The 14845-nt window shown below is 36.7% G+C and overlaps 3 protein-coding genes across 4 annotated transcripts; 1 reads left to right on the top strand and 2 right to left on the bottom strand.

The window, feature by feature from the left end:
- Window positions 1–541: 541 nt before the first annotated feature.
- cryabb (crystallin, alpha B, b) lies at window positions 542–5319 on the top strand. The gene is made up of 3 exons (XM_079872832.1): window positions 542–1289; window positions 2446–2568; window positions 2771–5319. Exons 1-3 carry the CDS (start codon window positions 1107–1109, stop codon window positions 2972–2974), a joined length of 510 nt encoding a protein of 169 aa, XP_079728958.1. The 5' UTR covers window positions 542–1106; the 3' UTR covers window positions 2975–5319.
- A 617-nt stretch (window positions 5320–5936) lies between these two features.
- Window positions 5937–11772, bottom strand: cfap68 (cilia and flagella associated protein 68). Of its 2 annotated transcripts, XM_079872835.1 has the most exons (4): window positions 11030–11769; window positions 10332–10600; window positions 6318–6387; window positions 5937–6208 (listed from the first exon to the last, which is right to left on the bottom strand). In XM_079872835.1, the coding sequence occupies exons 2-4, from the start codon at window positions 10560–10562 to the stop codon at window positions 6009–6011; spliced, it is 501 nt and encodes a 166-aa protein (XP_079728961.1). In that variant the 5' UTR covers window positions 10563–10600; window positions 11030–11769; the 3' UTR covers window positions 5937–6008. The 2 variants fall into 2 exon arrangements, with proteins under 2 accessions (XP_079728961.1, XP_079728960.1); XM_079872834.1 differs by having other exon boundaries at window positions 10332–11772.
- Window positions 11773–11802: 30 nt separating this feature from the next.
- On the bottom strand, window positions 11803–13747 carry mia (MIA SH3 domain containing). The gene is made up of 4 exons (XM_079872836.1): window positions 13581–13747; window positions 12458–12591; window positions 12188–12298; window positions 11803–12081 (listed from the first exon to the last, which is right to left on the bottom strand). The coding sequence occupies exons 1-4, from the start codon at window positions 13705–13707 to the stop codon at window positions 12058–12060; spliced, it is 396 nt and encodes a 131-aa protein (XP_079728962.1). The 5' UTR covers window positions 13708–13747; the 3' UTR covers window positions 11803–12057.
- Between the last annotated feature and the right edge of the window lie 1098 nt (window positions 13748–14845).

Here is a 14845-nt window from a genome sequence, read left to right as displayed (position 1 = left end):
CTGTATACAGGTGTTAATGATGGTGACTGATGAGTGCACAGCTGAACGTGATTAGTGTCTGTGACAACAAATGAGTGACAAAGGCAGGTGATGACAAAACATAAAGAGTCCAAACTAACGTGAATGTGACAGCAGTTATTTTAACTTGTAATAATATTTCACAAGATTACCATTTTACTGTACTTTTGATCAAATAAAGGCAGCCTTGGTGAGAATGAGAGACTTCTTTCTAAAACTTCTAAACCCCATAAAAAATAAAAAAAATCTTACCAACCCCAAACTTTTGAACACTAGTGTGAATCAAATAGTCACCAAGTTCAGCATCCCCCCCCCCCCCCCCCGTTTATTATATTAACAGTAAGTCCAAGGAACTAAATAAGGGCACCACATCCACAAAATGGGCAGACAATGTATAACCACAATCCTTTGCCTTTATTTAGAGAATATTCACTTACAGCAGTAGCTGAAACTGCTTACACCTTCAAAATTATTGTCCAATCAGTGTGCCAGCTCAAGTAACGTTGTCCCCGTACGTTGTCCAGGCAAGCGGTTGTTCATGGGGATTGACTTTGTATGGTGTTTAGCCTGGCACAGTTATCTCAGCCGCATTCACTGTCAGATTCTGTAAAGACCAAACCTCCAATGGGGCTCAGAACCTAAATATGCATGGGCACATCACCTCTTGGGCATCCTAATCTTTGCTGGCATTAAACAGACCAGCGGAATGCTGAGCAACCAGAGACTTCTCTTGATATTGGCAGGGTTGCTGGACCGGACAGTGCAGTTTCCAGAGCTCTGAACACAGGGTACCATCAGCACTATTGGGGGCTTGCACTGTAATCCAGTTGGTATCTGAGTGAATTGAAATCTGATAAGCTCTTTAGATAACTACAGTGAGAGATAGTTGGAAGAGGGGACGGGGTAGCAAGCAGAGGACAGTGGGAGGGCCGAAGTGAAAGAGGCAAAGGCAGACAAACAGTTTACATCATTATTCCAGAAAGATCCGCAGCTGGCTCGTCTGCCAGGGGCTGTCGGTTTTGCTCTATTTAAGTGCGCAGGCATAAGAGCCAGCAGTTTTCTGAGTGCTGCTAAGGCCCAGACACAAAATGGACATCACCATCCAGCATCCATGGTCCCGCCGCTCCTTCTGGCCATCCTTCTTATCCAGCCGAGTCTTCGACCAGCACTTTGGGGAGCCCATCTCTGAGACCGACGTGATGCCCTCACTGTACTACCCACGACCTTTCTTTCCGCGCTGGCCAAGCTGGGTGGAGAGTGGCCTTTCTGAGGTGAGCTGGAAACCTTTGCGGTCCATTTTTTTGTGACTTTTTTTAAACTTTGTGGTTAATTAATTTTGTAACATTAGAATTACTGTAGTTGAAAGAATGTCTAATTTGTTAAGTCACTATTGCAAAAAAAAACTGGGTGACCAGGACCCTGACGCAAAGTGGAGGGGCTTGTATCAACCTGAAGGGTTTTTATCTTTGATAACGGCTACATTCTCCTGGCTCAATAACGACTAATATGGATTATTTTTATGGTAACGCTTTACAATAAGGTACATTAGTTAACATTAGTTAACATGAGCTAAGAATGAACAATACATCTTCAGTATTTATTCATCTTAGTTGATATTAATTTCAACATTTACTAATACGTCATTAAAATCATAGGTTGTATTTGTTAACATTAGTTAATGCACTGTGAACTAACATGAACAAACAATGAACAGCTGTATTTTAATTAACTAACATTAAAAAAGATTAATAAATACTGTAACAAATGTATTGCTCACTGTCAGTTCATGTTAGTAAATACATGAATGTTAACTAATGAACCTTATTGTAAAATGTTACTGTGTTATTTTAAGACATGAAGTTCCTTTAAATTTGTTTTTCTCTGTGTCCATATCTGTTTTATACAGACAGAGAGGAGCATTATTTAGAAATATAGCTGTTTTTTTTCTCAAGCATAAGCTACGCTAGCTATTGTTTTCTAAACTATGGATAAACATTTTAAACATTTCTTCCATGATGATAGTCTGGCACTGTATCTTTAAAAAGCCACACTGAAGCATAGCTGTTATATTTTGCTGATTAAAAACAAAACAAAATAAAATTGAAATTTAATTTGGCTATTTAGTTATTCTTTAATTTAATTAGTTATATGGTTGAATCTCACAAAAACTGACAAGAATCTTTCAGGTCATATTTCACCCTAAACGCAAATTTCTGCACAAAGAAAGTGAAGTCTGTGGAACTATTAAGATTTTTACATTGGTGATACTGTAATATGGAAAATAAAACATCTGAAATGGTCTGAAAATATACAGTATATATATATATATATATATAGATTTAATTTGAGGTGCTTTTTTTAAATAATTGGGAACATTAGATTAGCCAAGACAAATTGTTAAATTTGTGTCTTTAATTGTTTCCTTAGATGAAAATGGAAAAAGATCGTTTCGTACTAAATCTGGATGTCAAACACTTTTCACCAGAGGACCTGTCAGTGAAAATCAATGGAGATTTCATTGAAATTCACGCTAAACATGAGGATCGTCAGGTAGAAACTTACTGTAGAACATAAACACTGAGCTGCGACACTATACCTAAACCTGTGCCATGTGACTGGCTTTTTTGTTAAAATCCACATGTCATCACCAAGATCACTGGCCTTGTGCCACAAGTAAACACTGAGTTAAACAGAGTGAAAGATGGACCATTCGTTATCACCTGCTCATAACCATGTTGTGCTTTCCTTTCAGGACGATCACGGTTTTGTCTCCCGAGAGTTTACAAGAAAATACCGTGTCCCTGCTGGTGTGGATCCAGCCTCTGTCACTTCTTCCCTGTCTTCAGATGGTGTTCTGATAGTGACAGCCCCACGCAAGCACTCGGACGGCCTGGAGCGCACCATTCCTATCACCCGTGATGACAAGCCCACCCTGGCTGGGCCTCAGAAGAAGTAAAGCTGCTAGGCTTCCATGTTTCAACTTTATGTCCCTTGTCTTCCCCTGTCCCAATGTGCTCCTGCTAAATTACGAGGGAATAACTTATTAGCCCAACATTACTGACAGGCCAAATGGTTATGTTGTCTTTGCTAAGGCAGCCAGAGAAAAACAAAAAAACAAACAGATATTAGGCTGAAACTGTAAACAGTCTCAAAATGATGAATGGTACTTAAACGATTTTCATAGAAATACAGTTTTACAATAAAGTATTGTCTGCTGCTGATGCCACCAAACAAAGAGGCTGTTGTATATCTTGCAGACTTGACTGCAAGACAAAGTATTTGAGAGTAGGAGGAGTATTTGTCCTTGGATTTTTTTTTACAACAAAGACAAACAGGCAATAATAGGTCATTGTGTTAAACTGAGATGACAAAAACAAAGCAAAAATCATTATGGGTGATTCACTGCACACTGTCATTGTCCTATTTAAAAGGGTGAACAAAATATTTATTCTGTTAATCAATGTACGTTCAAATTATTTGTTACATCCAGATCATAATGGGGTTTTTGTTGTTGTTGTTTGAAGTAAAGTTTATTTTTGATTTAATGATGGATACAGGACCAGAGTGTACATATACAGTAAAGGCCAATTCACACACCGCACAGACAAACACCAACAAACAAGATTGTTGGGTTTAGTCTGATCAGTGTGTTAAACTTGTTGGCGTCTGTTGGGGTTTGTTTTCACCCGACTGAACATGTTCAAACAGCGTTTGTTTGTGAACATGACATAAAATTCTAAATCCAACTACCAACTTGTTTGTTAGCGTTTGTGCCGTGTGAATTGGCCTTAAGGGGATGTGGAAAAGTTCTTGAAAAGTGACAGTTTTTAATTGTTTTGACCTGATTTGTGAGTGTTGAGGCAGTTTATGAATGGTTGATGGCACATCCGCGGCCATTGCTTCACATTTTAAAGGTACACTATGTAACTTTTGGTCCTCTAGCTGTTAAAAAAACAAAACTCGCATGCATTTTGCGGAAGAACATTGTTTTGATTGTGCTTCGGCTCTGCGTGACTGTGCGGATTAATATGACCCTTCACAATAGATAAAGCTTTACAACTCTGTTAGAGAGCTACTTATGGCAGTTTATATGTTCAATAAAATACCTTACTCACCTGTTGAGTAATAAAAACGCCATCTCCGCGTCGCTTTTACAACATTTCAAATCCCTTAGTTCTCGCCATCTCCAACAAAACCCAATGTTGAATCTGGTTTTATTATGAGCTTTGTTGCCTTCTCTTTTTGCCAACAGACTCTCCTAGGTTCGGCGTTTTTTTTTTTTTTTTTTAGGAGTGATTCTCCAGAGGTTGGAGATTCAGCTGCTCCATGTGAACCTCTCTCACTCAGTGACAACTAACCTATGCCACTCCCATACCATACATGCGTTAAAGAAGCCGGAGCAACTTTTCTCTATTTACAGATATGACGAGACGCAATTTCACGCACAAACCATCTTGAGAGGTCTAAAACAATAGGCTTACCATAGTGAATCGGGGTAAGACAGAAAAAAAAAGTAAGACTGTTTTGGAAGAAGGATTGATGATATATTATTTAAATTTTCAACAAAAAATAATTACATAGTGTACCCTTAAACTTTCTCATGATAATAGCAGGAGCAGAGCTTTAAAATCTAGGCTCAACTGGGGTTCTAAACCTCTTTCAAATAAAAATAAATAAATAAAGATAAAATAATGGTATATAATGTTAAACAGCATGAATAGCAGGTACATGGTGACTTATTGCCAAGAACAGGTGTTAAACTGCAAAAAAATATAGTCCTATGTGCTGGGAATGAAAGCATATAACATTTATTCATGTTTTGAAAGCATGGTGTCTATAAGGTCAAATGTCTCTAGATTTCCCAAAAAATATTTGACAATGAGATGTGAGCTGGGTGTTTGTGCATGTGAATAAGTGCCAAGAATTTATATTGTTTGCAGTCACTGAGACTATTTGGTTTCTTAGCAATGGCTCACTTATTCAACAACGGTAAAGCTGCTAATACCAAACTATATCAGTCATTTTTTGATACGGAAAACTAATATAAGCAGGCTCTGACGAGGATGTAGAAAAACATTATTTTTTCCTCATATTTATATCACTCCTCTTCAATAAAGCAAATGCCTAAACTACTGTATTATCCCCAATATGAGGTATAATTGAGAAGGAGCTTTTAAAAACATGGCTTTGCACTGTTTACTGCTTACATTCCTTATTAATCACAGCTAACACACTGAATTAACTTATTAACATCATGAATTATTAATTAATAAAAATCATGGACTTTGGTCAAAACCAGTGTGACTGCACTTATTTTTTTCCGAAGTTATTCTTTTCAACAAACTATATGACAAAATATTAGTATTCATCTGGGGGTTTCAACCCCCAATCCTGATAATAATGATATCTGAGAGTACAGCTGATATATGCAATATACAATTCAGTGGAAGCAAATGATATCCAAATTGCTGAATTAAACACTTGAGATTTAATGAATTCACTCAAATATTTTAAAAATAGAAAAGAAAAGAAAATCATTGATAAGGATAATCTTGGTAGACTTTGAAACTGATATGAGAAAGAAACAAAATTTCTCATGACTGGTCATCTTTTTTTACACAGTAACCACAGTTATCGGTCAATGTCAATAACCTCAAAATTATCAAATATTGGAGAATTTATCAGTCTGGTAGTTATTTAATATGCCACTAAAAAATACAGTATGTGTTGAAATTTTAAACTGATTTTAAACTCAAGTATAGGTGCTTGTTGAAATTATTGACTTTTCACCAGATGAATTGAGGTGAATAAGCAAGTGCAATATAATTAAGAAGCAAAACAATCTAACCTCAAAATGATGGAACATTAATCATCATGGGTTATGTAGAACATGATAATACATGAAATAAAATACACATGCTTCAGAAAAATACAACAAATCAATACTTGACAATGGATCACTCACAGAAGTCAGTGATATTGAAGCTGATTTAATTTTGTAAGCAGGATTCCTCCGCCAAAGGCTTCAGTTTGTCTCTGTTATCCGGTTCAGAAGTCTCCTCTGTCTTTTCTTCTCTATGTTGAGGGCCTGTGAAGTCCAGTCTGTAGCAGGAGTTTGGCACACACTTAATGTGTGGAGGGTTCAGTTCTGGTTGGTGGCCAGGAAAGCTTCTTGACTCTCTCTTTGGTGCTGATAAAGTGGAAATACCAAGGTCTTTACATAAGCATTATTATTTTGTTGAATTAAAAAAAAAAAAAAATCTACATTTAAATAAATAAGTATATTTAAGAAAACCTACTTGTGTAAATCGGCTGAACATCAGGTTTCTTATAGCTGGAATAATATGTGGTTTCAAAATAGTGAGAGAACTGTGAGGAGGAACAAATTCAGGGTTATTTCACTGTTGAGCACAAAACTCATATTTGGACAATTAAAGGGTTAGTTCACCCAAAAATGAAAATTTTGTCATTAATTACTCACCCTTATGTTGTTCCAAACCCGTAAGACCTTCGTTCATCTTTGGAACACAATTTAAGATCTTTTTGATGAAATCCATTGACAGCTACACAACTACCACTTTGACACATCAAAAAGTTCATAAATAGATTGTAAAACTAATCCATATGATTTGAGCGGTTTAGTCCAAATTTTCTGAAGAGACTTGAATTGAATTTAGGCTTCGATTCACATATAAACATTTGTCAGTGAACATAAACAGAAGCTCAAACGAACCTGCTTGACCCACGAGAACAAACCTCATTGGTTCTTACTGAAGCTCAAACGTGCTGCGTAACACGAGAGTGAACCTCATTGGTTCTTGCATGTCAAGCGAACATGCTTGAGCTTGTAGCAAAGCCTCATAAGGGGTAGATTATTTATATAGTGATTGACCTATGTATTGGTAGTCATTATAATGTCTTCATGGGATGTTGTTTTTACGTGCATAGGTCTTTAACTCTGTAACGAACTGTAACGAACTCTCGCGAGATTCAGAGGGTGACCTCGCATAGCTCAACAACACGTCATCCTATAGAGGAAGACTGTAGTATATGGGGAGCGAACAGATCGTCATGGGGCGGCGATTGTTTGCAAGTTCATATCAAACCCCGGGATTTTTGAGTGGACTAGAGTTTGGGGCCGAAATATGTTGGTGGATTTCTTATCTGTCTCATTGTGGAGCTTGGCGTTTTTTGGATTGGATGGCTCACCTTTGAGGATTTAAAACAGACACGGTCTTCACAAAGCTGCTCACGGACTTTATCTGCCTTATCGGTGAGACTGATTCAAACTTTGCAACAACATGCTGGACTGAAAAACTATTTGCCCTCACATCTGCACTCATAAAACACACATGCTGGGTTCATTTTGTCTTTGTAAGCTTTATAAATCTGTTATGTACACTTCGTAACTATTTTGCCTCCTTTATTTACTTCCTTAAAAAGATCTATTATTTCTCTTGATATAAAATTCTCAGTATACTACGGGAAGTACTACATAGTGCTGGCCCGTACGGGGAAGTTCTATTGTTTCACTTTAATGGATTTGTTTGTTAAATTGTCATAAAGGAGGAAATAGAGAGTAACACACAAATGTCAATTGTTCAAGATGCTACTTGTATTAACAACCAAGTTGCATCGACTCCCAGTAATAATGCTGACAAAGTGGTGGATACCGCTGGGTTAACACCTAATATAGATTTCTCGACTGGTCCATTTGTTTCAAGACGCAATCCTATTGCTGAAGTAACATCCATGTTGAGTTCTCTTTACATTTCTGATGTTGATGATGAAGTTAATGATGTAGAGAAAGATGAATGTGATGTTAATGACATGCAAATTATGAAAGCAGATTTAGACAAAATTAAGGTGGATTGGCTCTTGGTAATAGAGTACAGGCGGGGGAACATGATTTCAAACAATCTGTGGAGAGTGCACTAAATAGAGAAACAAGTTTTCGTGAAGCTGAGAAAAGGAAGGTCTCCGATTGGCAATCCTTTAAAAAAGCGTTCAGGACAGGATTTCTACCTGAGGATTACATCACTGATGTGGAAGATAAGCTGAGATTGATGGTTCAACAACCTGGACAACATTTTAGGGATTTTGCTTATGATTATCGGGCCCTTTCCTTTGTCTGAAGTGCAAATCAGATATCTCAGAGGATGAAATAGTGAGTCGTGTTCTGACTAACACTAACCCCAGGGTGGCAGGATGTCTCAGAGGCAAAGTGAGGACGATTGAACAGTTGGTAAAGGTGGGTTCCATGGCGGAAAAGGACTGCATGGGGGCTAAAGACTACTGGAAAAAGCTGACAGTTATAATAGCAAAGAAAAGACTGATAAGAAACAACCTGAACGTAGTACTTCAAAACATCTGGTTAGACTGAACATAGCACAACCTCACTCAGTGTCATCAGTCTTATTGATCCCTGTAACAGTAAAGAATAAAGTTGCTGACACAGGAAGTACATTTACTTTGATGCAAGAAAGTCTGTGGAGATCATTAGGAGGAGACGTGTTGTGGTGTTCGGCTGGACATCCACAACGTTTCATATTGGCTGATGGACAAGTGCACCAAGTGACTGATCAAAAAAGCATCAGTTATAAGTGGCATAACCAGGTATGTCGACTGAACACGTATATGAAAGTATAATACGTATAATATTCACCTGGCCAAAACAGATATGGCCTGAAAACTGATGAAGGTTATGATTACTATACCTTCTTACCAGATCAGAGTGCTCCGGGGACTTCTAACATTGCTGCTGATGAAACCCTCATCCAAACTGTCACTACAAACCTTTATTATGCCCTACCTCCTTCCTGGGAACCTCCATTCAAACCACTGATATCTGAAGATGCACCAGTACTGGACTCAGATAAACCTGAGGAGCTGCAGAAGCTGATGGCTTCGTGTTATCTGACACAATGCCAATTAAATCCAGAACCTATTGGGTATCTCTCTTCAAGAAATATATAAATGAAGATCATGTAGACCAAATGCTCAAAGACAATATCATTGAGCCCTCCTTCTCACCTTGGGCCTCCCCTGTCGTCCTGGTCCCCAAAACTGATAGTTCGTACCGGTTCTGTGTGGACTACAGGAAAATAAACAGTAAAACAGTACTGGATCCTTATCCAATGCCAATCATTGACGACATCCTTGAGTCCTTGGAAGGCGCAACCTTGTTTACTGCCTTAGATCTGCAGTCTGGCTATTGGCAGGTAGAGATGGAGGAAGAGAGTAAAGCCAAACCAAAGGGCTATTTCAATTTCGGGTTATGCCTTATGGTCTCCGAAATGCAGCCGCCACTTTCCAGAGACTCATGGAAAAGGTTTTGGCAGAGCTGAGAGGACGATTCTGTTTCGTGTACATCAACGACATAATAATTTACTCCAAATCATTGGAATAACACATCAATCTTAATATAATTCTCCAAAGAAAGGCCAACCTTACCCTCAACATGAAGAAATGCCATTTCTTCAAAAGACAACTCAAATTCCTGTCAAATTCTCAGTATACTACGGGAAGTGTTACAAGCTTCCATTTACCACAACTGATGTGTGAGTTGATGAATGTTAATGTGAATAAAATCCTAAATTCAATCTGTTCATCATATAAAGTGATCGTGTCTCTTCAGAAAATTTTGGTTAAATCGCTCAATTCATTTGGATTAGTTTTACGATCTCTTTATGAACTTTTTGAAGTGTCAAAGTGGTAGTTGCTTAGCTGTCAACAGAGGAACAGAAAACTCTCAGATTTCATCAAAAAGATCTTCATTTGTGTTCCAAAGATGAATGAAAGGCTTGGGTTTGGAACGACATGAGAATGAGTAATTCATGACAAAATATAAAATGTTCAATGTTCAAAATGAAGGCGAAAATGAAGTGGCCTTTTTGTGATTAACAAATGTTAGTGGAACATCTTCATATCTTATATGATTAACCACACCTGTGGTAACAACTCATTTCTGAGAAATGCTCTTGGTTTTATATTTATCTAAAGCAATGAAATCCAAACATTTTAAATGTGACTTAGGTGAATATGTTGGTTTCACAGACAGAACTTGTAATAAGCCAGGATTAGGCCTTAGTTTTATTAGGAGGACATTGAAGTAGCTTTTATAAATAGGCCTATGTGCCTTAAAGACACATTACTGATGTGCATCTTGATACAAAACAATGACACTGACTTATTTTATGATATGTCAGCACAAGTTGCTTTAAGTTAAATCATCTCAAACATTCATTTTAGTCTGGGACTAGGCACCTTGTCTGTGAAACCGGGGGTACGTGTTTTTACCCAACAAAACCAACCTGGTGAGGAAGGGGGCGTCGTAACGCCCCAGTACGGCGAGTGTCAAACCTCTCTTCCGACCAGTTACCAATGAGGGTGGCATTTGAATAAGAGTCTTCTTTCGTTGAGCATCGCCAACCGTACTGGTTGAATTTGGCCTCATCAGTGAAATCATACCAGACCTCAGATTGTCCAGAAGCCCGAAGCATGTGATGAAAAGCAGGGCTGTTTCTTATCCATGGAAACTCCATGTTTATATTGGACAATGTTATATCTTAGAATAGAGCCGCTTAATTTTGAGAAATAACAAAGGTAAACGTTGTTTTTAACAAACTGCAACCACAACAATATACAAAATGCCCAATAAATAGTCAACTGTTTTGTTAACATTAATCAAAACTAAATATTTTTCTCCTAAGTGATTTTGTAGGCTAAATAGCTTTCATTTTTCGCCATTTTTCAACTCATTTTGAAATCTAATAATGTTCACTAATAATGTTCTTTCTTGTTATAGACTACTTTTTATAATAAGTAACTTAGCCTAATACATTTCTAATACAACTTTTAAAGGAATGATACAATAATTCTTATCACTTCAACCTAAAACATCCAAATTGCATATTTGTGGAAGTCGCTCATTAACTCAGTACGGCGCATTACATTTTATTTACCAAGTTTGAAGTGAAATCATTTGAATTATTTGTGAAGATGCACTCACCTTGCTAAGAACGCCAAGCTGTCATTGGTCTCCGTGGAAACGCACATGACGCAACCAGAGCCGTTACGACACTCGCATAGACTTCCATTGAGGAATGCGGAAGGATCGCGTGTCGTGGCGAAACCAAATAGTTCCAAACAATGCATTAAACTCCATTCATTTCATTTATTGTTTCTCAAGTGCGCTGGTTGGTAAATTGATGAAATTACTGCTTTTTTAACGCACTAGTTGACCTCCCAGGAATATAGTCATTATTTATATTTTATGTAGCGCGTTATAGGTAATGTTTATCGTTTGATAATAGTTAGCTAACGTGAGCAACACTTAAATAGCTAACACTGTACCATAACCAGGTGCTAGGTGTCATTTTTTGTTTGTTTTATTGAGTCTTTCTGCAATCTTTCTCTCCCTTTAGGAGGTCGCATGAATTTCTCTGAAGACTGCATCAACGAATAACTTATCTAGCCCCTCAAAATATATCGTTGAATGCAATTGGCAACCTCGTTGTTTTTTTTAACACTATGTTTTTTTGTGGGGGGTTAAATTAATATTTGCTTGCATTCATTTGTATTCACTTATTGTGTATGATTATGTGAGTATCATAAAATAACATTAGGGTGTGAGTAATTTAAAAGTAACATTTAACATGTTTTACAACAGCTCTGGATGCAACTATGCTAGTAACCAAATACTGTAGGCTACCTGCTGCTAAAGACTATCAAGATCATTAAAGGCAGATGCAATCATTTCCTGGTTGAGTAATAATTGATTTTCTCTTTATGTCTCATTCAGAACTTTCCTTACCAAAACATCAGGTGATGCTAAGAAACACTGATCGCATGCAAGAGAAGCAGCCATGTAGCAGCAGCTCAGTTTTATTCAAACTATTGCATCAATAAGCATTTACAGTCTACAGTCACTGTTCTGTATGTTTTCCTTATCTGAATAGTTGAGTAGCGTAGAGATAACAAATGTGCAGAGTGGAATCAAGAATCATGTTTATATTCCAGACGAAGCATCACACAATCCTAATAGCAGTAGAAGTCCCATTTCTGAAAAGAAATAAATAATATAAATGAATCTTACAGATCCCTTCATGTATTTGTTTGTGCAACAATTTAGTTTTTGTTGATCATAAACAAAAATTCAGATACGCACATCAGTCTTGACCTCAACCTCAGCAGGCATTAAAACATGCGTCTCTTCAACAACACTGCTGGGGAAGAATCCCAGACGAGCCTCCTGCTCTCCATAATACGACCCTTGGACCTTCACAAACAGATATCTTCTGTTATACTTTGTGTCTTCATTTTCAGAGGGGAAATCATTTGTTTTGCACACATTACAAGACAATTGTGGATTTTAATACTGTGATTAAAATATTGCGAAAGAGATGTTTGCAATTCAGATAGGCTATACTGTACTTACACTACCAGCCCAGAAGAGGTTCCCACGGTCTTTCAGCATGGAATACACATAGACAGACTGGCCTTGCTGGATGGGAATGAAGCGACAGTCTTGCGGGTAATAATCCTGCAGAGCTCTAGCGATGAGAATGGGATCTGTGAATACACACCCAGATGTGTAGTTGACACAATGTCCTACATATAGTGTGACATGCTCCTTTTAAAACTATTCACTGTAAAAAAAAATATGATCAAGTCATGGCAACTGGTGGTTTTCTGTTACTGGTTTTCTGGTGGTAAAATGTTCTATTATGTTAACTCATCAAAATAATTTAAGAAATTTCATCATTTTTTCTATAAGTTAAACAAGATTCAACTCAATTTTTCATGTCAGTTTAATATAATTTAAGTTGAAAAAAATGAAGTTAAATATACTTTAAAAAAAGCAACTGAACTTACATTTTTAAGTTGAAATAGTTTAAAAATAGTTTTGGAATACTTATTGTTTTATTATTTAACTATTAATTATTGTTCTGCATGTAGTTTCTTGGGCTTAACGATTAAATACTTGTTCTTTGAAAATTCATTTTTAGAATTATTTAAGTAAACATAAAAAGAAGAAAAACTGAACACATATAAATAACACATAAACTATAACAAAATGCAATGGAAATAAATATGTCCATATTATTTGTCAACTATAAAATTAGAGAATAAACCAAATCGTTTTTTTAAGTCTTTTTCTTTTTTCTTGTGCACAACTGGCCTACATAACAATTTAACGGAATATATTCAAAGTTACGGTAACAATTTATTGATTATTTTTAAGCAATATAATATTTATTATCTTATTATTTATAACAGTATTTATTCATCTTTTTAACATTAGTTAATAAAAATATGTAATGTTAAATGTTCATTGTTAGTTCATGATAGCAGGTCCATTATGTATTAAATAAAATATACAACTCTTGATTGTATTAATGTATTGGTAAATGTTGAAATTAACATTTAACTATAGGATTAGTAAAGTATTTTTCATTGTCAGTTCATGTTAGCTAATAAGTGCAACCCTAATGTAAAGTGTTACCAAAGTTACTTTTGCTGAAATCTAAATCTAAAATTTGCCGGTTAGCATTACTCACGGCTACACTCTGAATCGGCGCATAGCTTCTTGTCCGAGAGTTTGGGCATCTGCCTGCCGGCCAGAGAAGCCAGTGGCAGGAGGCCACACAGCACCAGGAGAAGAGTCCAGTTAGTACGTTTCTCCATCTCTGTGTGTCTGATTCTTAGTTTGTCTGAATAGGACTAAAGTTCAAGTGGGAGGGGCCCAGATGAGGCCAAGCCCCTCCCCTTTTCAGAAGGTAGACTATTTAACGGGAAAAAATGCAGTAACACTCTACTCAGATTAACTGTATTTACTTACAAGTGATTTAACTTATTTTTTTACTGAACAATTTAAGGACAAAATGACTCATTGCAAACATAATTATCTAGTTAACAAGGTTTTCTTGTCTTACAGCTATAAGTCAAGATTCGGAGCAGGGCCCATTGCTGTAACTGGCTTCATTCAGGCTCTGCAAGAGAAAAATATGAAGTATAGAAAACAGGAAGCATTGCTGCAAGTTTCACAGGCTCTCGCTTGTGTAAATATTACTAATCCTATCTGACTCCACACTCAGTTCATTGTTACTATAGTGAGGGACACAGCCAGGCCACAGGTCCCATAGCGCCAAGTTTCAGAGACTGAGGCCTTCGCCAGGGTTTGAACAACCCATCCTTTCACAGTGGCAAAAATCAACACTCACTTTGATTCAAAACATTCCTTATGGTCTCTCTGAGCCATTTCCATATTTGAATCACCTTAGAATATCATAATCAATCCAACAAAGCTCAATTTAAATGAGCTTTATGTGATTCTTGATCATCTCCGTTCATTAATAACTGGCAGCTGGTTTGCCTGCAACAGTATGAAGTTGTGTAACGAAGTGGGTGACTTTAACCACAAAGTGGCAGCACTGAGCAGATTACCTAACAGCCCCTGAATGGCTTCTTTTATGCTGAGAATTTCTACATCTGATACTGGAAATTACGAATACTTAACTTTAATACAACGTTTTAGATAGAGGACGGTTTCATTATTATAAAATTATCTTTGAAGACTTAAGCATTTTATTTTCCTATTTTTTCATTTCATTTGATAATTATTTTTTTAATGTTTCATATAAAGAGATAAAACAATTTTTTTTAAAGAAAAATATTTAATAAAACAATTGTAAATCTATACACATTTAGATTAAAAACGTTCACACAGTGCTGGCAGGGACAGGACATTATCCGTTACATTTGCAGACATTTCCTTTACCCTAAAAATCAACACAATGCAATGCGTAATTCGAAATACGGGTAA

Source organism: Squalius cephalus (assembly GCF_949319135.1).
Source record: "Squalius cephalus genome assembly, chromosome: 5".
Lineage (NCBI taxonomy): Eukaryota > Metazoa > Chordata > Actinopteri > Cypriniformes > Leuciscidae > Squalius > Squalius cephalus.
This window is presented reverse-complemented; position numbering and strand designations above follow the sequence as displayed.

Bases quoted from the DNA above. Each gene is read 5' to 3' on its own strand.
- cryabb (XM_079872832.1), top strand. From the start codon at position 1,107: ATGGACATCACCATCCAGCATCCATGGTCCCGCCGCTCCTTCTGGCCA. The intron at 1,290-2,445 runs GTGAGCTGGAAA...TTGTTTCCTTAG, and splicing joins TGGAGAGTGGCCTTTCTGAG to ATGAAAATGGAAAAAGATCG. The intron at 2,569-2,770 runs GTAGAAACTTAC...CTTTCCTTTCAG, and splicing joins CTAAACATGAGGATCGTCAG to GACGATCACGGTTTTGTCTC.
- cfap68 (XM_079872834.1), bottom strand. From the start codon at position 10,562: ATGGAGTTTCCATGGATAAGAAACAGCCCTGCTTTTCATCACATGCTT. The intron at 6,388-10,331 runs GTTGGTTTTGTT...TCCTCCTCACAG, and splicing joins GACGCCCCCTTCCTCACCAG to TTCTCTCACTATTTTGAAAC. The intron at 6,209-6,317 runs GTAGGTTTTCTT...CCACTTTATCAG, and splicing joins TGTTCAGCCGATTTACACAA to CACCAAAGAGAGAGTCAAGA.
- mia (XM_079872836.1), bottom strand. From the start codon at position 13,707: ATGGAGAAACGTACTAACTGGACTCTTCTCCTGGTGCTGTGTGGCCTC. The intron at 12,299-12,457 runs GTAAGTACAGTA...CTGTTTGTGAAG, and splicing joins ACCTCTTCTGGGCTGGTAGT to GTCCAAGGGTCGTATTATGG. The intron at 12,082-12,187 runs GTGCGTATCTGA...ATTTCTTTTCAG, and splicing joins AGGTTGAGGTCAAGACTGAT to AAATGGGACTTCTACTGCTA.